This window comes from Chinchilla lanigera, unplaced genomic scaffold (genome assembly GCF_000276665.1).
Source record: "Chinchilla lanigera isolate Chin_1 unplaced genomic scaffold, ChiLan1.0 scaffold00026, whole genome shotgun sequence".
Lineage (NCBI taxonomy): Eukaryota > Metazoa > Chordata > Mammalia > Rodentia > Chinchillidae > Chinchilla > Chinchilla lanigera.
The window spans coordinates 24,964,423-24,991,018 of NW_004955427.1; the positions used below are offsets into that span (position 1 = coordinate 24,964,423).

Sequence of the window (26,596 nt, forward strand, 5' to 3'; positions counted from 1 at the left end):
TGATCCATTTTGACTTTAGTTTAGTGCATGATGAAAGACATGGGTCTAGTTTTAGTCTTTGCGTGTGGAGAGCCAGTTTTTCCAGCACCATTTATTAAAGAGGCTATCTTTCTTCCAGTGAACGTTTGGCCCCTTTGTCAAAGAGAGGTTGGCTGAGTGTGTTTGTAGATGTGCCTGCATCTTCTAATCCGTTCCACTGGTCTTCAGGTCTGTTTTTGTGCTAGTATCATGCTGATTTTATCACAGTAGCTTTGTAGTATAATTTCAAGTCAGGAATTGTGATACCTCCTGCCTTTCCTTTGTTTCCCAGGATTGCTTTTGCTATTCTAGGCCTCTTCTGGTTCCAGATGAATTTTAGGTATGTTTTCTCTGGATCTGTGAGGCATACTAATGGTATTTTAATTGGGATTGCATTGAATCTGTACAACAATTTTGGGAATATGGTCATTTTCACAATGTTAGTTCTTCCTATCCAAAAGCAAGTAATATCTTTCCATTTTCTGAAATCCTCTTCAATCTCTTTTTTCAGAGTATTGTAATTTTCACTGTATAGATCTTTTATTTCTTTTATTAGTTTGATTCCTAAGTATTTCATCTTTTTAGATGCTATTGTGAAAGGTACGGTTTTGCTTATTTCTCTCTCAGTCAGTTTGTTTGTGTACAGGAATGCTGTTGATTTTTGAGTGTTAACTTTGTATCCAGCTGTGCTACTGAATTTGGTTATTAAATCCATAAGCCTTTTGGTGGAGTTTTGGAGGTCTTCTATGTAAAGTATCTTGTCATCTGCAAATAATGAGAATTTCACTTCTTCCTTTCCTATCCTTATTCCTTTTATTTCTCTCTCTGGTCTAATTGCCCTAGCTAATATTTCCAGAACTATATTGAATAGGAGTGGTGATGGTGGACATCCTTGTCTTGTTTCTGATTTTAGTGAAAGCTTTCAATTTTTGACCATTTAGTATAATGTTAGCCATTGGTTTGTCATAGATGGCTTTGATCAGATTGAGGTAAAGACCATCTATTCCTATTTTCTGTAGGTTTTTTTTTTTTTTTAACATGAATGAGTGTTGGGCTTTATCAAAGGCTTTTTCTGCATCAATGGAGATGATCATGTGATTTTTGTCTTTGGCTGTATTAACATGGTGTATTACATTAATTGACTTGCATATATTGAACCACCCATGTATTTCATTTTTTCTTTGCTTTTTTTGATTAGGTTGGCTAGGGGTTTATCTATTTTATTTATTCTTTCAAAGAATCGTCTCTTGGATTCTTTGTATTGTTTCTTAGTCTCCATTGCTTGAATTTCTGCCTTGAGCTTTATAATTTTCTGTCTTCTTTGGGCTTTGGGCTTGACTTCTCTTTCTAGAAGCTTGAGGTACAGCATAAGAATGTTTATTTGTGCTCATCCTGTTTCCCTGAGGTGGGAATTTGCCACTATAAATTTCATCTGCTAATGTAATTAAAATCCTATGTGTGAGAATTGCTTTGGCCTGGTTCAGAGTGGAATTCCTCCAGAAAGGATTTGTGTTAGCTTTCTCAGGCCCCTTCTAGAGAAGGGGCTGGAAAAACTGGCTCTCCACACGCAAAGACTAAAACTAGACCCCTAGGCAGGCTTATTGCTTGCTTACCTTACTTTCTGCATGCTCCTACCCCTGCTTGTTCCTTTATCTAAATGGATACTTAAGGTCTCCAGGGCTTGGCAGAGATCTGTCAGGTCAAAGCTTTTTTCCAGAAATCTCTTCTGTCCAAGATTTTTTGTTGTTGTTGTTTCTGTTTATCTGTAGTATTAAATCACCAGAACTTTAAATATCTTTTAATTTTTTAATATTTTAATCTTTTAGCTATTATTTTGATTGTAAGAATTATTCAAGGCATCTAACCCTCCATGCTGATGGAAATATCTGGGCTCTTTAAATGTCATGGCTTCTTAATATAAAAACCATTGTCTCATATTCCTGTCTTTTGTTAGCATTTTGGTGTATGTGTATTAGAATATGGTGCTGGTTTTGACTTGTGACTGCAAGGAGAGCCTGCAAGTCTCTATTTATCAGGTTTGTGAAAAAGCTTTTTTTCCTGAGATAACATTTATGTAGTCAAAACTTTATTTAAAGCAGTATAGCAATTAAAACTTTTGTGATAAAACAGAAGGTTGAGAATAGTCTTTAAATGTAAAAGTAAGTACAGGTTTAAGTGCCTGTTTAGGAAAAGTGACATGGTCTTCAAGCTCACACCTGTGCTGTATCTTTTTTGAAAATATTGCTTTAATCCTTTATTAACAGCTGTTTGCAGGTTGTTGACTTCTCTGATAAAAAAATCAAGTTATGAACAAATTAAAAATGAAGTTTGACCAACCCTTGACCAAATACAAAATAGTTTTAAAAATCCTTTAAGGTTGAGTTAAGAAACAAGCAAGCTAAAAAAACAAACAGCAAAAAACAAAAAAAAAACTTTGTCATTACCAAAAAGAGAGTATATAAAAATAATGAAAATTCCATGTTGCATAGATAATACATATAGTTCTCTTTATCTGGTTAATGAGCAAAAAGCAAGCACTTAAGGTCTTTTCTACTGATGGAATTTTACATTCTTTTCTTCTTTCCTGGGTGACTAAACGCAGTGATGGTAAGCCAGCATGGACTCAACCTCCACAGGGCGAATTCTCAGCTCATGGGTCTGCTGCTTTGTCTCTGCCATCTTGTGGATAGAGTTTTCTGGGTGTCTGTTGGTAACTGAAGATGTGACCTATAGACATGTAGGTGGCTACTGACCCTGAGTCTCCTCTCCTTGATTTCTCTTATCCTCTTTATTGCCATCTGAAGCAGAAAGTAGAAAGGAGAAATTCCTGAAAGTAGGGGCCTGAAGGCCAGAAGGAAAAAGAAAAAAGAAAAAGCTGGTTCTCCAAAAACTGTATACAGCACCCAGTTCTGACATCTAGACCACAGCCAGGAAAGACTAGAGGGTGCACATGTCATAGGTGTCTGGGGGGCCTAAGGTATGTGCTGTGGAAACCACAAGAGCACCCACCTCTAACTAAATCATGTCTGGAGGCGCATGCGCTGAGAATATCCTAAGCAAGTGAAAGTGACTCCAACTTAATTATAATTAATTATAATCTCCTTTACATTGTGGTTCTGACCCCTCTGCCCCCTGGGCTTTGGGTACCATGACAGTTTCTCAAAGGCCCATATAGGGATGAAAACTCCTCTTTTCAGTGGAAAGAGGGGACTTGTGCCTGACTGGAGTGATTGCTGCGCCAGGTCAGAGAGCTGCTCTCTTCCTATAAGAACCACGTACGGGCTGTGACACCTGGCTTCTTCAGGACCATGAACTCTTTTTCAGTGGCCTGCACACAGCCTGAGGAATGTACTCTTGCTAATAAATCTGCTTTCACTTCTACAGTTCTTCTGTGTCCTGCTCAGTTCTCTGTGCTGGATACCAAAATTCAGGGCAATCACAACCTCTGACAACACATTCTCTCCAGGCTGTCTCTGTGGAATCATGGTCTGTAACCCCACACATATTCTGACTCCCTGGTCCACCTGGTTCTTCTGAACTCCAGCCGCCCGGCACCCTCCATCAATTTTGGGGGCCACAAACTTGGCTTATCAGACATCTAGCAGGTTAGGAGTTATAATATTTCTGTTATGTCATTTGGAGGTGCTGGCATCATTCCTGTATCAATCACAAAATTGTCTTTTGATAGTACTTGTTAAATTATCATGTAGCCACGTGGACTTCGACTTTTAATGTTTTCTCCTAGATCATATAGCTATGAACTCATTGTCATGAGTTCATATAGCTATGAACTCATAGCTGTGTTCATTGTCATGGAATACTGCACATGAGAACCTTTTCTGTAACACAGCTCTGTAAGTTCCCGAATTTCTCTTTCCTGATGGTGTTATTAGGTATATTTGCCTGCCTTTTCTTTCTGTGGCCACAGGATTATTAATAAAATCCCAGACTTTAACAGATTCTTTGTCTTAAGTGCTGGACGTTTTTTCTAAGCAGCCCACAATGAGTTCAACATGACTATCTATCTTCCCAAATGGGTGGAGGTGGAATGTTTCCTTTGATCCCCTTCCCCAGTATAATTGCTTTATAATTTAAACCAGCATACAAACACAGAGAAAAACTAGAGTTACAACCTGTTCTTTGTTGTTTTGTTTTACTCATTTATTTTCGCTGTTTGGTGCTACTAGGGATTGAAGCCAGGGAGCACCGAGCCACACCCCTACCCTTTGAAAAATTTCATTTTGTGACAGTGTCCCACTAAGTTGTCTAAATTTGGAACTGCAAAATTATGATCCTCTTGCCTCAGCCTCCTGAGTAACTGGGATTATGGTGTTGTACCATAAGGCCCAGCACAATCCAATCTTTTGAACAGAAATTAAATCTGCCTCTGAGACCACTTGGGTTCCTTTAGAGTGAGAGACATCTAAGTAAAGTCCAGCTAGGGCATGGATGGTGTCCAGATCCAGGGACCACTTAGCCCATCTTTCTGACCCTCTCTGCTCTCGGCTGCTAACCTGCCAACAGTGTGAGCTTGTTAGGAGGCCGGAGTGTAGATTAATGGGATCTGGCCATGCGGGAGGCTGGGGTGTGACCAATGGCTCAGTGCCTGCCAGCCCTTCACAGTGGGTCTGTGGCCCTGGAGAATCTGCAGCCCGAGTGTTTGAGGGGGCTCCTGAAGCTCTCCCCTCCCTCTCCATGGAGGCAGGCACAGCTCTGAGGCTCTTCTTCTTTTCAATTAACTGCATAACAACAAAGAGCCAAACTGAGTGATTTAAGTAATAATTTATCATGTTCAGTTCACCATTAACAGCCATCTCGTGTTTCTATTGTCCTTTTAAATGAGTTTTTGTTCTGAGGCTCAGCTTATTCTGTGTATTCTATAAGCTTTTAGTGAGCACCTCTTCTCCCTCCTTCCTTTTCCTCTCCGCCTCCCTCTTCCTGCTTTCCTTGAGCTGTGAGGCACAACTGGCATTCTGGAACAGCTGAGCCCATCTCTCATCTAACATCTTTTGTCCCATTGCAGGGAACTGAATGTTAATGTATGAGCATGCACTCCAGGAGGGTGCTGAGAGTCCTAGGGAAGAGGATACAGTTCTTGTTCTGGACCAGCTTGTCTACCTGGGGGGCTCATCCAGTAGGAAACAATGAGAGAGGGAAGAGGGGGCAGCATGTATCAGTGTCCAGGATGCAGTGTGGGACAGTGACAGAGGTCAGACCTCCTGGAAGAAGAGGACTTGCACCAGCGCCGAACATGTATGAATTGGGGGAGGGAGTAACAGAGAGGGCAACCTGACAGGGGTCTGGCTAGAGTACAGGTGTGGGTTGGGGAATGAGCTTTTGCGTAATGGTAGATGAGGCAAGGACAGGGAGGTGAGTGGGTGGCTGGTTAGGAAAGCTTTAACCTTCCTGCTTGCTATTTTATCTCCTTTTGGGGACCTTGGCCTGTGAGTCTCTTTTTCCTAACTTAGTAGTTTCTGAGTGTGGGGAGCTCAACCTTACAAAGGAAAAATAGGTAGTGCCCCCAGTCAAGTTTTCTGGGTCTGTTTCACATTTCTCTTCTGCTGGGCTTTGTATGTTTGTGTAAACATGAGTGTGTGTGTGTGTGTGTGTGAGTGTGAATGTATATCTGGGCTTTCAGGAGCACTTACCTGATACTGGGATTTCTGGATTTGAGGCTAGGTAGTAACAAAGAAAATGGTAGCAGGAGGGGGTTTTGAGACATGGAGGCTGTGAGTCCCTGGGACCCCAGGAGCAGTTCTGCTGTCTTTTGAGTCATGTGAGGTTCCCTGAGAGTGGAGGATAGGCCAGGGGTTGGGAGGACAGGAAGTCTGGAAAGGCTGAGAGACACCTTCACCATCCACCCCTGTCCAGCTGGGCCCCAGGGTTCTGAGGGTACACTGCCACTTCAATGCTCTGGGCGTGCCTACAGCCCATGAGCTCTTCCTGGAAGGCAGTAACACACTGGGTGCTGTGCAGAAGAGGTTTCACAGCTTCCCGAAGAGCCAAGATGCCAAAAAGTTGAGCTTTCCAGAGTACAGGTCACAAGGAATCCAAGAGACTGGGCTGAAGAATAAGCAGTAGAGGGGCAGCTACGGTCTTGTTCTCTAGGCAACTGTGAACATACAAACACATGCTCACCACAAGACTTCTGAGTAAAATGTGTTAAAGACCAGGCCTTAATAAATAATTAAGATTTCCAAGATCTATTTTTAATTTCTAAAATTAAATATAAAATTGGCAACAAACTAGATAAAACAATGTTACCTTTAATTTGAAATTATGGTGATCCAATGAGCCTGAGATACTTTTCTTTAATAAAATTTCCTTTGGGAGAGCATGTTATTTGTTTGAACAAAATGCTTAGGTATCTGGGCATAGTGGCCCATGCTTATAATTCCAGCATTTGGGAGGCTGGGATAGGAGGATTGTCATGAGTTAGAGGCCAGCCTGTAATATATTGTGAGTTCAAGCCAGTCTGTACTATATAATGTGACCTTGTCACAAACAAACAAACAAATAAACAAACAAGAAATGCTGTACTCAGGAGGGTCAGCCCCAAAGGGCATGCATGCAAAAAGGTAGAGAGGGACATCTTTAAAACTGTTCAAAATGTTGAAAGTAGCTAGCTGTGGTGGAGCAAACCTATAATCCTGGCAGTCTGGGAGGCTGAGATAGGAAAATTGTAAATCGGAGACTACCTGGGCAATTTAGCAACTTAGCAAGACCCTATCTCAAAATTAAAAAATAAGAGCAACAACAACAAAAACAAATCAAAAGGGGGGATGGGGATGTAGCTCAGTGCTATGGACCCAAGTTCAATCTCCAGTCACACACACACACACACACACACACACACACACACACACAATTGAAAGTAACGTGTTTCATTCCTGAGAGGAAAGTTGGTGGTAAATTGAGGTAAATAAAAAGAATTGAGTGGCACTAGGAAAGCTGAAGAGAACCCCTTCTTGCTTGGGTTCTGAGTAGAAACTCTGTCCTTGCTCTCACACTGGTGAGATCCACGCTGCCCTGCTCACTGATGATTTTGTGACAGCAGGCTCCTCAGGAGGGCTGGGAGAGAGGCACAGCAGGAGCAAGTGCAGGTGACAGCAGAGAGACAGGAAGCTATCATCTGTGCTCTGATGAAAAGAAACATTCTTTTAATGGTGTTAGATGAGCACAGAGTCAAGCACACCTGGGGATTTGGGTTGGGCTGTTTTATAGGCATTTGTAGGAAGTTTTGTGCCCTCATCTTTGGAGAGAGAATTGAACTTCATCAAGATTAAGTTTTGGTGTTGAGCAATTAACCTCAAACTGAGTGAGGAACTAAGGAGGAAGGGCTTCCAATGCTCTCAGGGACACCCAATCACTCTGCTTCTGAACTTGGACCTCAGTTATTAGACGTCTTCTCTTCTCCTATGCACACTGTGCATCATTGCATGCTTTTCCAGATGCATTTACATTTGCTCCAGTAACACATTTGCATTTACTTTTCACTTTGCTAGGCAACCACAGAGAAAGAAAGCTGAAAGGAGCAAATCCTCAGCTGCGCAGCCCCTGTGCCACAGGGGCAGGATGGTGGCCTCCAGTCCAGTCAGGTGTGCCTCTTCCTGTCACTGCGGCTCAACTCCCTTGCTTTGTGTATTCTTGAAAGAGGGGCCATGCAGGGCAGGCCGCTGAGTTTTTCTGCAAAAGGTAGCCCTGTTCCCTGCTCCCTTTTACAGATTTGGTGGTGCTGCTGCTTTAAGGCCTTCCCCTGCCCTCTCTCTCCCTGCCTCCCAGCTAAGGGCCGACTGAGAAGAAGGAAGCCAGGGTAAATTGAGCAAATATTTGAAACCTATTAAGCATAGTAACAAGTTTATTGTGAGGCCTAAGTTAATTATGTCCTTTTTGACTTCCAGCCAGTCCCTTCACTGGGCTTCCATATAGACTTGGCCACCTATCCAGCCTCAGGCTGGCAGCATGCCTGTCTGCCTGCCTGGTTCCTTCCCCTCTCCTTCCCACCACCTCCTCCCTGCTCTCTCCCACAGGGGTAGGTCAGCAGCCCATTGCAACTAGGACTCGCTGGAGCTCCAGCATGGTAGGGTAGTGGAGGGTACAGAGTAGGAGTATGCAGTGTAGAAACGTGGAAGCTAGTGGGTGACCACATATGTAGACACTAACTCTGACCACAACCATTTGCATTTATTTGTTATTTTTCAATTCTTATTTTTATTGGTAGGTACCTAATGATTGTACTCCTAGTGGGGAGCTGGAACATGTGCATAACACATCTCAATTCTTCTTTCCCACCTCGTTCTCCCTCCTCAGTGGTGCTGCTGCTTTAAGGCTTCCCTCTGCCCTTCCTCTCCTAGATCTCTAGCTTCCCAAAAGATCTGGCTCCCTATTTCCTATTATCTATCTTTTATTTTGCTCTTTATTTATATTTTGGGTTTCTCATAGAAACCATAAGCTTGTGTATCTGATTAATTCCATTTAATCTCAAGGTACATCCATCTCCCCACAAACCTTACTCAAATTTATTCTTCTTTATGGCAGAGTAGTACTTCATTGTGTATAAATACCATTTACTTCACCCATTCACCTGTTGATGGACATATAGGCTGCTTCCAAGAATTACTATTATGATTTGTGCTGCTATAAACATGGGTATGCACATGTCACTGTAATATAACATCTTTAACTCTATCCGGAAGATACTTAGGAGGGGAATAGCTGAGTTGAATAGAATTTCTGGTTTTAGTATTTTGATGAGTCTCCACACTTATTTCCATAGTGGTTTTACTAGTTTACATTCCCACCAACAATTTGCAATTATTTTGACTTGTACTTTGCCTTTTACAAAGGGCTAGCCCATGATCATTTAAATCTCATGAACATTTTTTTTTTGTTTTGTTTTGGTTTTTCTCCGGTACCCGGAACCGAACTCACGACCTTGCGCTTGCCAGGCAGGCGCTTTTGCCGCTGAGCTAAATCCCCAGCCCCCTCATGAACATTTTGTATATTAGATGTTAGATTACTGCCATTTGTATATTAGATGTTAGATTAGTGCCATTTTCTGGATGAAGAAACCAAGGCTCAGAAATTATAAGAGAGCACACACCTACCTGCCCAGCTAGGATTCAAGGGCAGGTTTTTGATTCTAAATTGTGTGTGTGTGTGTGTGTGTGTGTGTGTGTGTGTGTGTATGTTTCCCCTCTACACTCTACTGGTCCTCAAATAACAATAAAGTATACCTTCATTTAACATGTTAGAGTGTGCAAAGGGAAGTATATATGTATTACCTCATTTAATCTTTAAAGCATGGTGATGTTGCTGTCTCTGTTTGGGATTTCTTTAGGGATTGCTTCTTTCTTATCCATCCACAAGTGGGCAGTGGCAGCCACCTGAGCCCCATCTCCCTGACTTCAGAGTCAGGTCCCTGAGCCAGGGAGGACCACACGGTGGCTGTCCCAGGAACTTCGTATCTGGGAATGAAAGAGGTCAGCATGTAAACATGATGCTTGAGAATGTCCTTTTTCTGCTAGGTCTACTGGGAGCAAGATACTCTGGTTTCTCTTCAGATCATATAAATCTTTCACCTTTTACTGGGAGCAAGAATATCCATGCAACAGTCAGAAAGGAGATCAAAGAGGCCATAGAACAGCAACAGAAGTAAGAGACAAGGAGAGGCAGAACCTCTTGAACTCTGTGCAAGTCTCTAGTCTTTGGTTCTATTCCATGGAGGGCACCGGCTTCTCTGCCCTTGGATTCTGCATGGCACCCCTGTGCCCTGCCAGTATAGTCTCTTTTATGCTTATATCAGCTAGGGTCAGGGTTCCATTACTTGCAACCAAACGAGTCTTCAATAATATATATCAGAAACTGGAAGCAAGTAGACTAAATGCTAATTATAGGTCCAAGGAGTGAACTGTGGAAGTCAGGACAGAGCAGTTTTCACTGTTGTATTGCAAGAGACCTCATGAGCTGGGTATTATGCTTTGCAAAGCTCTTTTGTGTATATACAGCCCTTTACCAAGGTCTGTGGAGGGGAAAGAAGAGTACACAGGAATTGTCTTTTAGGAGGGGTCTGAGTATAACAGCTGCTTTCAGGGCCCCTGCTGCATTCCCGGAGCCCCCTCTCTGATTTCAGCTGGACCTGTGCATAGTCCCTTGCATATAAGTAGTACTCAATCTCAAGGACCTGCACAGCTTTTCCTGGCTTTTTTGTGATTTCTGTAAAGCCACCAGAGCGTTCTTGGTCCATGAGCAAGCATAGCCTATGATCTGGAAGTAGAGAGAAGTTAACCCCCGAGATTGGCAAATCTGCTGCCTAGATGACTTAGGCGGCTGGTGATGTTGGTTCTGGATGTTGGCAAGAGGCCTTACAAACATGGAATCTCTGTGGGGAAGATTGAGTGTCCTCCAAGCCTCATGCCTACCTTCCTCCAGAATGGGTGATCTAAGTCAACAAGATAACCAGGCCTCAGAATTACATGGCCACTTCTGCAGTATCCTTTGGTTATAAAGGTCATTCCTGTTCAATATTGGATGGGATACACAAAAACAAGACTATCAGGAGATAAGAATCATTGGGACCACCTTGGAGGCTGGGTACCAATGATGCCTCTTCCAATAGAGAATATAAATAGAGGATGTAAACCAGAGGATAAATGTCCCAGCCTCCAATACTCAAGCACGTACTCCATGCTTCCACAGAGGGTTTCTAGAGAGGCTGATCCATAGTCAGTTTATCAGCAATCATCTCAAGTGCACAGTCTCATTTGCTTCTCCTGCTTCTCAGACTTTTTCCGTGCTCCTTCACTCCTGTGTGCAGTAATCACCTCCCAAACAAACTCCTGCACTCAAGTGCTTATTTAATGATTCGGGGGAGGGGGAACCAAGCCAAATTTCAAAGGTAATATCTGAAATAATTTTGAAATGGTATGGGACTTATAAAGATATAGGATGGACCATGGAGTTGGGATAGCAGTGACTAATTGATTAAGGTTGCTCAGGGAGGGGGAATGTATGGTCAAGAAAGTCTTCACAGAAGCAGCAGGAACTGAGAGACTGAGGCAGCAAGCAAAAAGCAAGAAAGGAGCATTGCAGCTTCAGTAGTACTCAGAGTGGACACAGGTCCCGGGCAGGGCAGGAGACAGAGAAAGCAAGATATGGCTGAAACAGGGGTGGTCAGTATGTGGGACAGTGCAGTGGGCTGTCCATCTGGAAGGCTGTTGTGACGTCCAAGTGAGAAGTGAAAGGGCTCGTACTAGGTAAAGTTGGCTGGAGTTGAAAGAAGGGAGTGAGGAGCGAGACCTTACGATGGAGGACCAGACCTATAGGCTTGGGAGCCAAAGCTGGGCTTCAGGAAGGACAATGAAGAGACTATTCATTTACGAGTGATTATGAGGCACCTGTGAAATGATATGGACAGTTTAAAGCTGGAGACATAGCACTGAACAAGACCATGAAACTCTGTCCTTAATGAGGATGCTGTCCAGAAAGAGCTGTCTAGGAATCTCTGTTAGAACCTGACAGGAAGTGCTTCCTAGGAAATAAATTCTGTACTTCCCTTGAGCTCTGTCTGCAGAAGCATCACAGTGAGTTCTCTTTGGCTTGCTTACTCAGAGTTTCCTCCTAGATGCTCTGCTTCCTCTACGTGCTCTTCCCTTCTTCTGTGGCACATCTGCCCTCAGCATTCCCCATTACCATCTGCTAGTTAGCATGGATGGTTCATCATCAGTGAGGTTCCAGCAGCGGTGCACTTTAGAGAACCAGAAGATTTGGTTGTTATGCATAAGGTAACCTGGAACTTAAGATGTTGCCAGTGCCATATCTGGCCTGTGACTCAATACGAATTCAAATTCAAACTCCTTAGTGGAAGTGAAGAGGTACTGCAAGCCATGAAAAGTATCCCTTTAACTTAGCTTCATCTGCTTGCCCTTCCCCATGCCATAGTCACTCATGGAGCCACTTGAGGTTGTTTGCACATTCCCTGAACTCGCAGGCCTGGATGTTCTTCTTATGCTTTGCTTGGAAAGACCAGCCCTAGTTTATCTGCCTTGAATTCTTACTTATCCCAAACTTCAGCTCAAATCTCACCTCTTACTAGAAGTCTTCCCAGAATGTGCTGCTTTCTCTTCCATGCTGTGGAGTTCTCTGACTGTATGGGCTTGCAGTGCCTTGATGGTCTCTGGCTTGTTTGACAGATTTTTGTGCTCTTATTTTCTCTCACAGAATAGGCTGCATGGTCCTCAAGGGAACATCTTTTTATGTTTTTCAGGACCTCACTTGGTGCTGTGCAAAAGTTGATGCTCAAGGTCCCCTTTGCCAGATGAACGGATGGGAGGCACGGCTATTGCTTAAGCTGATGTGCCTTACCTGGGCACTGACCCCGAAGCAGGCCTGCTTATCAGATGGCTGGATGGAGACTGGCAGGTCCTCGGTGCCTGGCAACACTTGGAGGAGGCAGCATGTGGGGTTGGGCACAGCCCAGATATGCCTGATGTTGGATGGATGCAGGACAGGCACTCTGCAGCATCAGTCTGATAAGTGTTTGCACTTCCCACAGGCCGGAGGAATTTGAGAGGAGTCCTAAGGGTGGAACCCAAATGGCTCAGGTGGCCTGTATTTGTGCATTCCTCTGTTGCTTAAGTCCTTACACTTGAAATCATTTGCATTTACCTTGAAGAAGGAGCTAGCGTTTCTGAAAGTTCAGGAAGCCTGAATGTAACTTAATAGCTTAGAAAAATAATATTTGCAAAGAGTTGATATTAAAAAACCAGAGCCTTTCAAGATAATGGATTTAGAGGCTTCCTACCTCTTCAAATGTGCACATGTAAAAATGCTTATTAACTCAAAGTACTTCTCTCATTGTTGGGTCTTCTCTTGTTCCAGCAGTTATCCTGAAATCAGACAAAGCCTTAAAATTCTGAGTCCTGCTTTAAAAAGCCAGGCTTTACACACCATGCCAGGCCACAAGCTAATCCTGTGTCTTCCCCATAGGAGTGAGGTGTCGGGTGAGAAAGGGAACCAGGCATTTTGCCTCTTAAAAATCAACAGGCACCTCTATCTAGTGTTTGGCAAGTGTTTTCATAGTTATTATCTCGTTTGTTTCTTTGTGGTAAGGTTTGAAAGAATTAACCCATTTTATAGGGGCAAGACTAAGGCTCAGAGAAAATAATATGTCCAGTATCTCAAAATTTAAACTGGTAGAGCATAAAGCAGTCTGCAGCGCTCCTCCTGGCGGGACTGAAGTCTGCCTATGATTCCTAACCCACTACCTTTCAAGCACCAACTTCTCTCTCCTGCCTCCTGGTAGCCCTTATCTCATTTGGTCACAGCTAGTCACATGAAGATGACAGCAGCTGAAAACAGTTTGTGGTGGATTACTTCCCAGGCAGATTTAAATTTTCCCTAGGAATTAAAAAACCACAGCACTTTATGTGGAAAAGTTTTGGTTTGGAAAAGGTCATTGTGGAGTTGTTTTGGTGGTCAAAGGCATCTTCTCGGCACCCCTTTGGCTACCACATAAGCAAGCATGTGATACTCCAAGGCCTGGACGCCACAGTTGATGGTACAAAGGAGAAAAAAGGAAGAGCTGCTGACTCAGTACCTGCTGAGGAATTTCATGTTTATGGGCCTTGTAGGTCCTTGGGGCAAGACCCCGGCACTCCTGGGTTAGGCGGCCTGCAGGTCACTGAATGCAGAAACTGAGCATGGCTGTTCAGATAGAGTTTTCTGTACTCCCTCACCCACTTGGATGAGGCCAAAGAAAAATAACAACCTGTTTCTTTATTAATGAAGCTTTCTGCAGAGCTAGATTAAGCAATGATTAAAGGCAGATGCTTCCAAAGTATAAATGTAAGTACCCTCTCAGTCACTTCTCTGGTTACAGGGTTTCCTACATGATTCTTTAAAATCACTTTGGCTGTCTTCCCATTTGTCTTCCTCTGCCCAGCTTCTGAGCTGCTCCTCACAGTCCGCTGCCAGGAGCAGGAGTTTAAACTCCAGCAAAAGCTCTGCTCTGTAGACAGCTTTGTGAGGTAGTGCTGCTACCTGGAGCTTCCTCATCAAGAAGGCAGGTAAGTCTTCTGGGCTGAATGCCTCCAGCCTGTTCTGTCCTTTTAAGCCTGAGACCTGCCACTGTGGAACCTGATTTGTGTTTTCATCAGGGTGAAAAACTGGCCTTTGGGACACTTTCCTCTCAAATCAGAGGCAGAGACCAGGTGTGAGATACATGGTCCAGGTCATGGCCCGCCTGGTGGGTCTCCTGAGAGGGCTGGGGACACAGCACAGGGAGTGGCTGGCTGCTCCGGCAGGAGCTTACAACCCTGGAGTTTGTGTCAGCATTTGGACTTAGAATTCTAATTTGTCTCCATCTGAGGTTATGGTGTAAATCTTCTAAATATTTTCTGAATTCCTTGTGTAAATTATTCAGAAATTGATATAAATGGTTTCTTTACTGAAGAGTTAGAAAACTAATCATGGAATTGGCTTTGGATTGAGGTCAGTTACATGAAAGTCTGTTCATGTTCATTTGTTTTCTGTTTTTCTTATTGGATCTATGAAGGGGAAAATAGACTCTTTTTTTGTAAGCTATGTTAGTGAACATAGCTCCTGTGTCACCAAAGCTAAGAATTTGTCCAAGCCCCCGCCCAAAGTGGATGAGAAGGCCTTCTGCAGGGCATATTTACCATTAGGTTGTCTGCCTTGGCAGATGGGTCGGGGTTTCCTGATGGGGCCAGTGGAATGCCCGGGCCTGACATCTGAAGGGTGGTGGCAGTGGCCAGTGCTCTGGGAGACACATCACACACAGCGAAGGTGCCATAGACATAGCTCTCCCCGCTGGAGGCTGTGTGGTTTTCTCCTCCTGGTTTGCTTCTCCCATTTGCATAGGGATGTTTCAGCTTTAACGGGGAAGAACTAGGCAAGCAGGTAGAATTGCATGACAGCTTGAGTTTGAGATTCTCTGACACTCATATGATCTTGGGCAAGTCTCTTAATTTCTCTTAATGTCTTCTTTTGTAAAATTTGGATGGTAGAATAATGCCCATATTGTAGATTTTTTTTGGAAATTATGAGAAATAATCCATTTAAAGCATTGACGCAGTGTTTAGTTTGTAACTTACCTTATCTCAGTGTGGACCTGTGGCACTCCAGGTGATGTTATGGACTGGATCCAGGCCCAGATGTTCTGGGTGGGTTACTGTGAGCCTTTTGTGACCTTCCTAGTGACTTTCTTTGGTGGTTAGGGTAAAGCATGAGAGTCAGGGCATACAGTTGCCTGGGGAGAAAACTAGAGAAATACACTAGTCAAGGATGTACAAGGTTAAAACTTCTGCCATTTAATAGAAGGCCACAATGAACTCACCTTTGTTTTAGATGAACATTTTGAAAGAAGACCCCCAAGGACAATATTTATCTCATGAGACTGTTTTGAGGATTAAATGAGATATTAACACACCCAAGATTTTTATCTGGACCAATATAGGCAATATTAAATGGCAGCTGTCACTGGTAAAATGTTTGTGATATAGGATTACATAAAAAGATCATCATATACAATTGCATAAACATAACAATGACAGCAGTGTAAAATATGTGCATAAAAAGACTACTGAAAAGAAATACACCAAAATGTTAAAACTTGCATGTACTAGGCAGTTGTGGTATGTGGGTGACTATTTCCTAAATTTTATTTAATGGATGGCTCTACTAGCCAGGGGCCTGGCAGGAAAGGGTTGACACATTCAAATTTGGCCTTTTGAGGATATTTTATTAAGGAGATTTTGTAAAAAGGTGTGGGTGGATCTTAGTAATAGAAACAAGTGATGGTGAGTTTTCACCCTCTTGAGGGGGGCATGACGCCTTGCATCAGAAGGAACAAGGAAAGGCAGGTGCTGTGGGACCAAAGAGGCAGCTGTGTATGTGGCCACCTCCCGGGGTCTCTGGCTCACGGCTCCATTAGGAAGAGAGGTAGGGAAGCAATTCCTGATTTCACTGTCCACCATTTTCTGGGTCTGTTGTGGCTACTGGCCATTGGCCAAACCTCACCAAAAAACCAGGGTGCGAGGGAACCCCTGGCAGACGCACCTGGGCATTGAGTAGAGTAGGCTGAAGAGAGAACTGGGTGTACACTGAAGACGTCCAGCACAGTGAGGTTATGTGACCTGTATAAAATTCATAATTAAGAGCCCAAAACCTTTGTGATCACCTTTGCTTTTACACTGTGTTTTCCCATTATCTAGAACACCTTCTTTTCTCCCCAAGAAATGACTCCTGGCTCTTCAGAACCACACCCTTCTCGGGGCCCCCATGGCACCCAGTACTTTCTGCCCTGGTGCAGCCGCAGGCCTGTGGCTTCCTCCTCCTTCATTTCTTTCCCTGGTTCCCAGGGGCTGAAGAGCCTTGAGAGCTGTGGTGGTGTTTATGTTACTTTGCTTCCCCAGCGCCCAGCACAGGGATGAATGAACTGTGAGTGACTCTCGGGATCAGAAGGTCTCTTCTTAGGGAAATGAGATCCTGGCCTTCTTTCCTGGGGGAGTGTATCCTCTGTCTTGGGGCCTTGGGGCTTGACCCTGCTGGGTAAGAGCTACTCCTTGGGGAGCAGGAATAGAGCCCTCTGGCAGCAGCTCCCAGCCTTCCATTCAGGCCTGGCCATCACCTCACAAAGGTCTTGCGGAGCCTGCTATTGGCTCTCTGGGTCTCTGATTTCCCCTGTCAGGTCATAGTTCACATGTTGTTGGCTGCTTGGCTTAGGACTGCAAATTATGATTACTCCTTCCTTCCTTTATGATTCAAAGGGGTTTAAGACCCTGTCTGCATAACTTTTATTTGACTCTCTTCATTTGCATTGGAAGATGTTTTGAGTCCCTAAAGGGCTTTTACAATCCTTTTATAATCCAATAAAAATAACACATATGCGTAATTCAAATAGCTCAGAGTGAGGTAGTGTTGGGAAGGAAAAAATGATATTAAAAATAAAATATCTTTTTCTTTGTACTTAGTCCTACTTTTAACCATTTCAGTTTAAAAACTGATCATCTGATCATCATCTCTCCAATTCCAGATTTTCTTGCTCCTTATTGATTTATCAAGTTAAAATAGAAGTTCCTGAACTGTGCTTAGGTGAGATGAGGAATTTAGCTTGTTGATGGTAACCCTTTTGCTCTCCTCTGGTATAAATGAAGTGGGCATAAAATAAGACCACAGTGTTTGGTTTTAGATTCATGATTCTCCTAGGTTGCTTGCATTTTAAATGTGGTTTTGCCCTCGATCATCTGTATACTTTTAAGAGTAAACATGTTCATACTGCTTGATCTATTGACCTGCATAGACTGTCTTGACTCTGTAAGTGTTAAGATGAAGGCGTTGATGGCTTTAGCCTCTCTCCACCTTTTCTTTCCAGCTCTGGATAGCAATAAAATACTATTTATAACACTTACATTATACTCAATAGTTGGAATTAATTCTGCTTTATCTATAGAATGATTACAAAAATTAAATTAAAATTAATAGATAATCTTCATAATATAATAATTTCACAGCTACTATTTTCCAAAACTAAATCTTATATTTAGACCCACAATAAAAGGGATAGATTCTTATATTACTGACCTTCTGCTACATGGAAGAGAATATTGTAAGTGTTAAGGTCAAGTAGACTCTTGCTTTTTTCTTATTCTGTGTTCTGTCAGCTGCTCAAATCATTTAGTTGACTTCATTTTTACATACGACTCTTTAAGAAATTTTTAAATGGATTTTCTTTTTTTTTTTTTTCCCAGTACCGGGAATTGAACTCATGACCTTATGCTTGCCAGGCAGGCACTGTACCACTGAGCTAAATCCCCAGCCCCTTGATGGATTTTCCAATTGCCTTTGTACTTACATATTGAAGCAGGTTTCTTAATATTCTTTGTTACATAGAATTTTCTTTATACGTTAGGAATTTTTCTCAGAGTTCTCTGACTTCTAATTCTAACTGAATCAATTGTTTTTAAGCCCATTGAAGTATATTCCCTTCACTCTTGGAACTTTTTAATTGTGCTTTTGGGTTAAGTACACTATGTCTTGTATTCCATGCATCCTGATTTTTAGATTCTCTTTTCATTGTTTGCAAGCAATCACTTAAATAATTTTTTTGAGGTGCACATGGTGGTACAGACTTGTGATCCCATCAGTCTAGGAATGTGAAAAGGGATCACAAATTCAAGCCAAACCAAAATTGACTGGGGAAAAGGGAACTTTATAAAAATGATCAACTAAACCTCATGCAGTAAAATTTTCTTATTAACTGAAACAACTTGATGGAAGAATCAGATATTCTTTAGTAAGAGTAATTTTGCTATTTGCTTTACTTTACTTTAGCAAAGCAATTTAGGGACTTAGTGAGAAGACCTTGTCTCAGCTTTTTTGTGCTGAGACATAAAAAAGGCCTGGTACTAAGGCCCTGGGTTCTATCCCCAGTACTACAAAAAAAAAAGATTTTTTTGGAATTAGTGTTTGAAAACTTCATACTTGATTATTAGCAGAACTTGCAAAATAATTGCACTTAGTCAATTTAATTTTTTGACCATGTTTTTTAACACTATAATCTCTTTCCTGTACAGAAAAATTTCACAATTAAATTCTTATTTTATTTTTTAGTACATGTTTGCAGTAAAGAATGATTACATCCTTGTGGAAAGTTGGTACATGTACATAATACAACTTAATTCATTTTCCATCTTCCTCCCTCCCCTCCCTGAATATTTTATAAATAAGAAAGATTTGACTTACTTCACAGTTTACTAATTATAGTATTGCCATATTGATTTTTTCTGTTAATTTATCAATTTCATTAATGTTGTCAGTGCAATGTTTATTACATTTCTATTTTCTTAAACCTACTTTTACTAAAGAATGTTTGATTCTTCCATCAAGTTGTTTCAGTTAGTCAGAAAATTTTACTGCATGAGGTTGAGTTGATTATTTTTATGAAGTCCCCTTTTTTCCTGGGTCAATTTTTTCAGTTTTTAGTGTTACCTTTAAAGATGTGGTTCAAGGGCTGGGAATTTAGCTCAGTGGCACAAGCACCTGCCTGGCAAGTGCAAGATGCTGAGTTTGATTCCTGGTATACCCCCAAGAGAAGAAGATGTGGTTCTTATCAAGTTTTTAATGTATAGTAGTCTCCGTGATTGCCAGTTTTATTTATTTTTCTTGAGTCTTTGTTTTTCAAGAACTCAGAATCAAAATGGCAGAATCAGAGTTTCCAGTCTCCTGTTTACTGGTCACAGTACAGTGGCAGTAGCTCTCCACTGGGACCCTTGCAGTAATGTAGCACAGCATTCAAATTTTGCCACCCAAGCGTTTCCCCATTTTATAGGACTAACTAGCACTCATATCTTTTTGACTGCATAAAACCTTAATCTCTTTCTTAAATATCTTTCTTGAGCTCTAGAACCAAATGAAGTAGTCTCATTGTGCCCACTTCATTTATATAAATTCAAGTATATATTTTTATGAGAATGGGTAAAGGTAGAAAAATTGTTTAAACAGTGTGAACAAGTTCATTGTCCGGGCCCATTATTCATGAGTTTGAGCCTAAATGGGATAAGATGCCATGAATCTACAGTATCCCATTTGATTTCACCTGGCCTATGGCTAAAACAATATCTCATTGACCTAAACCTCATGTGTTGAAAGGCATACATTGCCTTTATCATGGCCCTTAAATGCAGCCCAACTATCTTGCTTAGGATTAACTGGAGAATCACGAATTCTGGCCCTGGAAGAAAAGCTGGCTGAGCACTGTCTTGGGTTACCTCTCAACTATTCGTATGTGTTCTGAAGATAAGTTTTGACTGAATTTTTTTCTTTTGTGCATTTTCTGGAGTCTAATGTGTACAAATTACAATTTTCCTGTATGCATGTGCTTCCTGGTTCTTTCCACTTACAGATCTCCCAAGCAGCCTTGACTCTGTTGTAAGCTGAATTTCTTTCCCCAGAGCTTTCTCTTTTCCTAGCACTCTGTCTCAGTGAGAGTTGCACCGCTGTTGATCCTGCTGCCCAAGCCAGGAACCTTGACGAGGCCCATTTCTCAAACCTCACCCTTGTTCTTATGTAACTCACAACTCCATTAGGTCACCCTCTGTGATTTTTTTTGTTGCCAGTTTCCAAGCTTATTTCCTGGATTCTAGCCTCTTACTCCTTCACCCTTGTGTCTTAAACCCTGTCAATTCACACCAAGTAGGGGAATTTTTAAAAAACTGGTAGTTACTACCTTGTAATAATAAAAACAATGAAAATCCAATCCTCTGGCGATTTCCCATTGATCTTTACAAAGATTAAAGACCTGAACATATTCTTTTTCTCTCTCTCTTTTGACCACAGCCTATCTGGCCATTCCATTCCATAAAATTTCCATTCCTGGTAAATAGAACTGGTTTTTCAGCCAGGCATGGTGATGAACACCTGTAACCCTAGCACTCAGGAGGCTGAGGCAGAAGGATCACCATGAGTTTGAGGCCAGCCTGGGCTACATAGTGAATTCAAGGCATCCCGAACTATGTAGTGAGACTGTCAGAAAAAAAAGAAAAGAAGAGAAAAGAAAAGAAAAGAAAAGAAAAGAAAAGAAAAGAAAAGAAAAGAAAAGAAAGGAAAAGAAGATGATGCCTGGCATGAGGGAATAAGGGCACCCAACCTGAATACTACTGTTTTTTTCTCAAAGGCTGCTTTATCCCTGCAGGCATACTCCCAATAGCAGAAGCTATTGTCCTATGACAGAGGAACTCTGTTAGCTTTAGGAAATCATTTTTGCTTTCTTGCAGCCTTTGTGAGGGTCTGTCTTCTAGAAATAAGAGAGCTGGTGTAGGATTACAGATGTTAGCATCAATGTTCATGTTTTTGTGTATGGCTCCTTTGTTCTCATTCCAGTACATTTCAAGAACTTCATTGATCAATGTGAAAAAAGACATGCATGAGTAGTTCTGCTTTTGCAAAAACTACATGGCTACAGCCCACCTGTTCTTTCCCCTCCTGTTTGCACCATGCTGGCCACCTGTCTGCCTTGGCAGGCCTGCGGTCGCAGTTCAGCCTTCCTGTCTTGCTCTATGCAGTGCTCTCAGCCTTAGAGACTTGACTACTTCTGCTCCCTTGGGTCTGAGTTCAGCTTCCTATCTATCCCCAGACTCTCCAGGAATGACGTCGTGCTTTGGTCTTGTCTCTGCCCAGAGTTTCTGCTGTGCCCACAGTGTGGTCACTTCTGATCCACACTACTGCCAGTTAGCACCCAAGCCCTCTAATCTCAGCTTCAGCCCTTGTAGGTTCCCACGACAACGTCTGTCAAGAGTGACCCTGACGGAGCGGTGCATCATTTCCACCTCCACAGAGCAGTCTGAGAACCTGTGCTTGTTTCTGTCTCAAGGCTGAAGATGGATGACAGGTGCTACCCAGTGATCTTCCCAGATGAGCGGAATTTCCGCCCCTTCACCTTGGACTCTCTGGCTGCAATAAAGAAGCGGATCACCATCCAAAAAGAGAAAAAGAAGTCCAAAGACAAGTCAGTGTTGTTACCCCCACCTCGACCTCAGCTTGACCTAAAGGCCTCCAGGAAGTTGCCCAAGCTCTATGGCAACATTCCCCCTGACCTAGTAGCAAAGCCCCTGGAAGACTTGGACCCATTCTACAGAAATCATAAGGTAATTTTGTGGGGTCTTGGAGGTATTCCAATCATTCAGTTATAACTCGTCTTACAGGTCCTCCCAACACCAACTTTGGGGTTCATAGAGGGTGGGTTGTGACTCTCCTGCGCTATTGCCCTGTGTTATTACCTTCATAGTCCCAAGAACCCCTTTAAGTCCCCATTTTCTCTCTCTGATGCATGTATTGAGGGAGAAGAGAGGGACAAGGGGCAGCAAAGAGATTAAAAGAAGAATAGAGCTGGGTGTGGTGGTGCACCTCTGTAATCCCAGCACTCAGGAGGCTGAGGCAGGAGGATTGCCATGAATTCAAGACCAGCCTGGGCTACAACGTGAGAAAGGGTACCCAGTTTGCATGCCCTTAAAATTGGACATACCGGGTGGGGCTGAATGTAGAGAGGAAGGACTAAGCAAGGGAAAGACAGACAAGGGAGAAAAAGTATTCTAGTATTTCCCCTTCCTCTTATATTCCAGAGCTCCAGGGACTTGTTGTTGGAGCTGAGTTGACTGGGAGAAGCTTCTTTGTACCTTGGTGCTGTAGAGGACCCATGGTCCGGGCAGTGCCTGGCATGCTTCAGACAGTCCTGGATGGAGGCACTGTTCCAGCCGCAAGGCTGTTGCATGACATCTACTCAGCTGGTCCTCCTCCCTTTTAATCAGAAGACATAATACTTGTTTTGAGCTCTGCACACTCTTGATCTTCTGAGGCTAGTGCCCTTGATGAGAGGTGCTTATACCAGCCTGACAGCCAGTGAGCTGGGAAACTGGGGCTCAAACTCTAGAGCTCTTTCTATAATTGTGGCATTAATATAACCCTGTGAGCCATTTAATTTTCCCATGGAGACCAAGGAAAATAATCCTATCTACATTTTACCCTGTAGCCAGATGCTCTCAGACCAGTATATTCCAGGAACTCATTGAAGGAAGGTTGATGGTCGACAGAGTCAGGACAGCACTTGCTCAGCTACTTTTATGCAGGATGCCAAGGTCTCTTCTTTCACTTTGTGAACATGCTGGGCCACATGCTCAAGTAGGACTTTGTAAATCTGAAAGGAGCAATGAGATGGGAAAACCAGGGTGACCTTTACCCGCGAAGGCTTTTGTAACTGACAGCCTTGGGAACAGATAAGAGGACAGCTAGATTACATTTAAATGGAAAAAAGGGAAGTCTGAGGGCTGATGTTAGAGCCATTAAAGATAGGATATTGTCCAGGAGTTGCTCCATACTGAGAGCTTGGGAACACATGCTGGGCAAAGATGAGCTCAGGCTTGATAATCTTCAGTGGGGCCCAACTGGGAGACTTGGGTGGGACAATGATGATTTGGCAGGTCTGTCCTGTATTTGGCATCCCAGGGCCTACCCAGCAGAGGCTAGCAGAGCCCCCCGAGATTGTGGCAGGCAACCAAAAACACCCACACATTTCCAAATGCTTTCTGTAAGGGAAGCACCCACCTCTTCCACTAGTTAAGCACTATTAAAGCAGATTTGCCCCTATTTCTAAGGGGATGGGCAGAAAGGGAGAGCAAGTCAGAGAAGCTTGGTGACTTTTTCCTGGAAGATTTTAAAGGTTAGAATCTATTGGTTACATTATGTAGAATTGCTGAAGCCTGCAGCATAACTGTATGGACTCTCCAAGTCCCTGTATATCTTAAGATTCCATATAAAGTTTTTTTGTCATGCAAATAGTAGTTTAAAATAGTCTATTAATGTGAATATCTAAGCCCAATTTCCATCTCTTTAAATTCTCTTCTAGTTCTCACAAATGCACACCATGAGGTTCAATATTAAGAGTTTTGTTTGTCCCATTTATTGCTCCATTCCCTACTCTTTATATTTTCAGGACCCAAATTCTGCACCTCTCATTCCTCCAGAGTGTCCCAGCAGACAAACAGCTCACACTCCAACACCTCTCTTGAGACACAGGTCATGGTTGTGGTGGTAGTGGTGGTGGTAGGGGTGGTGATGGTGGGATCCACTGAGCACCAGAATCACAGGGTAGCTATTTAGAGAGTACCTTAGGCTTCAGAATGACAATTCTGCAAGCAGAAGCTGCAGTTCTTATTATATGCCAAGCCAGGACTGAACCTGTGGTTCTCTAAATGAACTCCTGATAAATATTTTATCATTGCACTTAATTCCTGTTGTGTTTGGTTTTCTGCAGACATTTATGGTGTTGAACAAGAAGAGAACAATCTACCGCTTCAGTGCCAAGCGTGCCTTGTTCATTTTTGGGCCTTTCAATCCCATTAGAAGTTTAGCCATTAGAATCTTGGTCCATTCATATCCTTTTATTAAGTCCAGGTCATGTGAAAAGTGCACAAGCCCCAGGGGTTCATGCATTTACTGAACAGAATCAAATTCTCATTCTCTCACCAAGTACTGGCTGAGTGCTGCTGTGTAGCAGGCACTGTGAGGATGCTGTGCCTGTGAGGATCTGGGATCCTCAGCTTCAGGAGATTACATGTAGGCAGGCAGTTTCTACAGTATGGAGGTGGCAGCATGGACAGAGAGGCCCTGCTGTGCTTTGGAGACCTCAAGGCAGGCTTCTTGGAGGAAGGAGCATCTAAGTGGATACTTGAACAAGGGCAGTAAACTGGAAACCTGTGCACCATTTGAGTGGATAAATAAAATTGTGTTGGAACCACGCAGTGTTTAAAACACTTGGGAAACATTTTCTAACATGAACAGTTCATATTTCTAGCTTCTCTTGAAAACTGAACTTCTGCCAAGGCTAGGCCTGTATTCTTACTTGGCAAGAAGTCAGTGTAGTGCAGAATCACTACCTGTTGGAGAGGGCATGCAAACTCTTTTTTGTAACATCTGTACCTCTCTTCTGGCCCAACATCAACCATTTTCACAAATGTGTGTGACTTGCCAAGCTCTTATGACTTAGAGTTTGCAGACTCAATTTTAAAGGATAAAGAAGAGTTATTAAGCATTTCTAAGGTGTGAAGGGTGTTGCAGGAAACACTAGGCCATTTTATACAGGTGAAAAAGACATGGATTAGTAGACCTAACAAAATATTGAGGAGAATGGTAATAACTAGCTAGGTTGGGTTGGAAGGGGGAAATAGGGGATTCCCTGTTGGAGGTTGGGAAACAGGGCTGGAGGTGGGGACTCTTATTAAAGTGATTTAGTGGAAGAATACTCTCCAAGGACAAAGGGAAACAGGATGAGCCAAAGGAAGCTAAGTGAGGTTGTGGTCTTAGCAAAGTCTACCTGAGCATAACCTATGAGGAGCTCTGGAACATGGGTGAACCAGAGATGGATAGGGTTGTCCAACTTTGAAACAAGGAGTCAGGTTTTCGTCATCTGTGTCAGCCAGACATGTGGAAAGGGATGTGGGAGGTTGCCATTCAGCAGGAAGGTGTTCTCCTGAAGAAACGACAGGAATGGGTTGTTCTTAGTCAACTCTGTCAGAGAATAGGTTCACCTCTGGAAAAGACAACCAGGAGTCCCCACTATGGTAACAGCTTTCACCACACTAGCCAGTGTCATGCACTGTCCTGCAGAGTGTCTGCCTTAATGCCATGGTCACATTGTTCAGCATGTTCATCATCTGCACCGTTGTGGTCAACTGTTTGTCCATGGCTATGGCTGGTGTTAAAGAGAGCAACAGTTCAAAGATTGATGTTCCTGAGTAAGTATTTTCCTTTCATTCACCTGTCCTGAGGTCTTCAACAAATATGCCTGAAAGAATAAGAATTATAGCTACATTTTGGGAGAAGGGGAGGGAGTAGAAGAGGAAGAGAGAGAGGGAGAGAGAGGAGGGAGGGAGGAAGAGAGAGACAGAGAGAGAGAGAATCTCAATTTTCAAACATAAATGCTGGCAGAGTTAGTTTTATTTTTGTACATACTTTTTTCCTAAAATATTTTTATTTTGAATACATATACTGAATGTCAGAAAAACCGGTATCTTTGTGGCCCTTAGCAAAGTCTACCTAACCACATGACCATTATTTATTTTATTAGTGTATGCCTGTGACACATAATGAATACATTCAATTTGGGGAATTGTTATGGACACATCACATCTTAATCCTTTTTGCTTCTCTTTCCTCTTGTCTCTCTCCAACCCCCATCTCTAGATCCCCTTCTGATTTGCAAAAGTTTGATCTCCCTATTTCCTTTTACCTTTTATTTTGCTCTTTAAGTTCTACTTTGGGTTTCCATATAAGAGAAATCATGCAATATTTAAACTTCTGTGTTTGACTTATTTCACTAAAAATTATGGTCTCAAGGTACACTCATTTTCCTACAAATAACTCAAAGTCCTGTTATCCCTTTTTATATAACCCATTGTGTATATATGTATCACATTTTCTTTATCCATTCATCTGTTGATGGATGGATGTTCCACTTCCAAGATGTAGTTGCTATGAGTTATAAATATAGGTACACATAGTATGTCTTTAATTCTTTTGGGAAGATAGTTAGTAGAGGTATAGCTGGGTTGGTTGGAATTTTTAATTTTAGGTTTTTGAGGAATCTCCATACTGATTTCCATAGTGGTTGTACTAGTTTATATTCTCACCTGCAATGTTAGAAGGATTCCTTTTTCCCCACAGCCTCACCAGCATTTGCAATTGTTTGATTTCTTGATGATAGCTATTCTTTCTGGAATAAGGTGGAATTTTAGTGTTGCTTTAATTTGCATTTCTTTAATGACCAGAGATATTGAATATTTTTTCATGTATTTGTTTGCCATTTGTATTTCTTCTTCTGAGAAGTATTTTATTCATTTCAGTTGCCCATTTTTTGATTGAGTCATTTATTTTGGAGGGGTCTGATTTTTTTGAGTTCTTTATATATTCTGGATATTAGTCTTTCATCCAAGGAGTAGCTGGCAAATTTTTTTCTCATTCTGTAAGTTGTTTCTTCTTCTGGTTGTTTCTTTTATTTGTCAGAAGCTTT

At 42.4% G+C, this 26,596-nt stretch overlaps 1 protein-coding gene across 2 annotated transcripts in view; it reads left to right on the forward strand.

The window, feature by feature from the left end:
• Scn11a (sodium channel, voltage gated, type XI alpha subunit) overlaps positions 1-26,596 on the forward strand; it is a 191,791-nt gene that overhangs the window by 46,714 nt on the left and 118,481 nt on the right. Inside the window, exons 3-5 of one of the 2 annotated variants that reach the window (XM_013515079.1) lie at positions 21,407-21,680; positions 23,843-23,961; positions 25,221-25,322. In XM_013515079.1, the coding sequence (XP_013370533.1) occupies positions 21,407-21,680; positions 23,843-23,961; positions 25,221-25,322 (495 nt within the window). Of the gene's footprint in view, positions 1-21,406; positions 21,681-23,842; positions 23,962-25,220; positions 25,323-26,596 lie in introns of those variants that run through there. The other variant, XM_013515078.1, reaches the window with a different exon arrangement.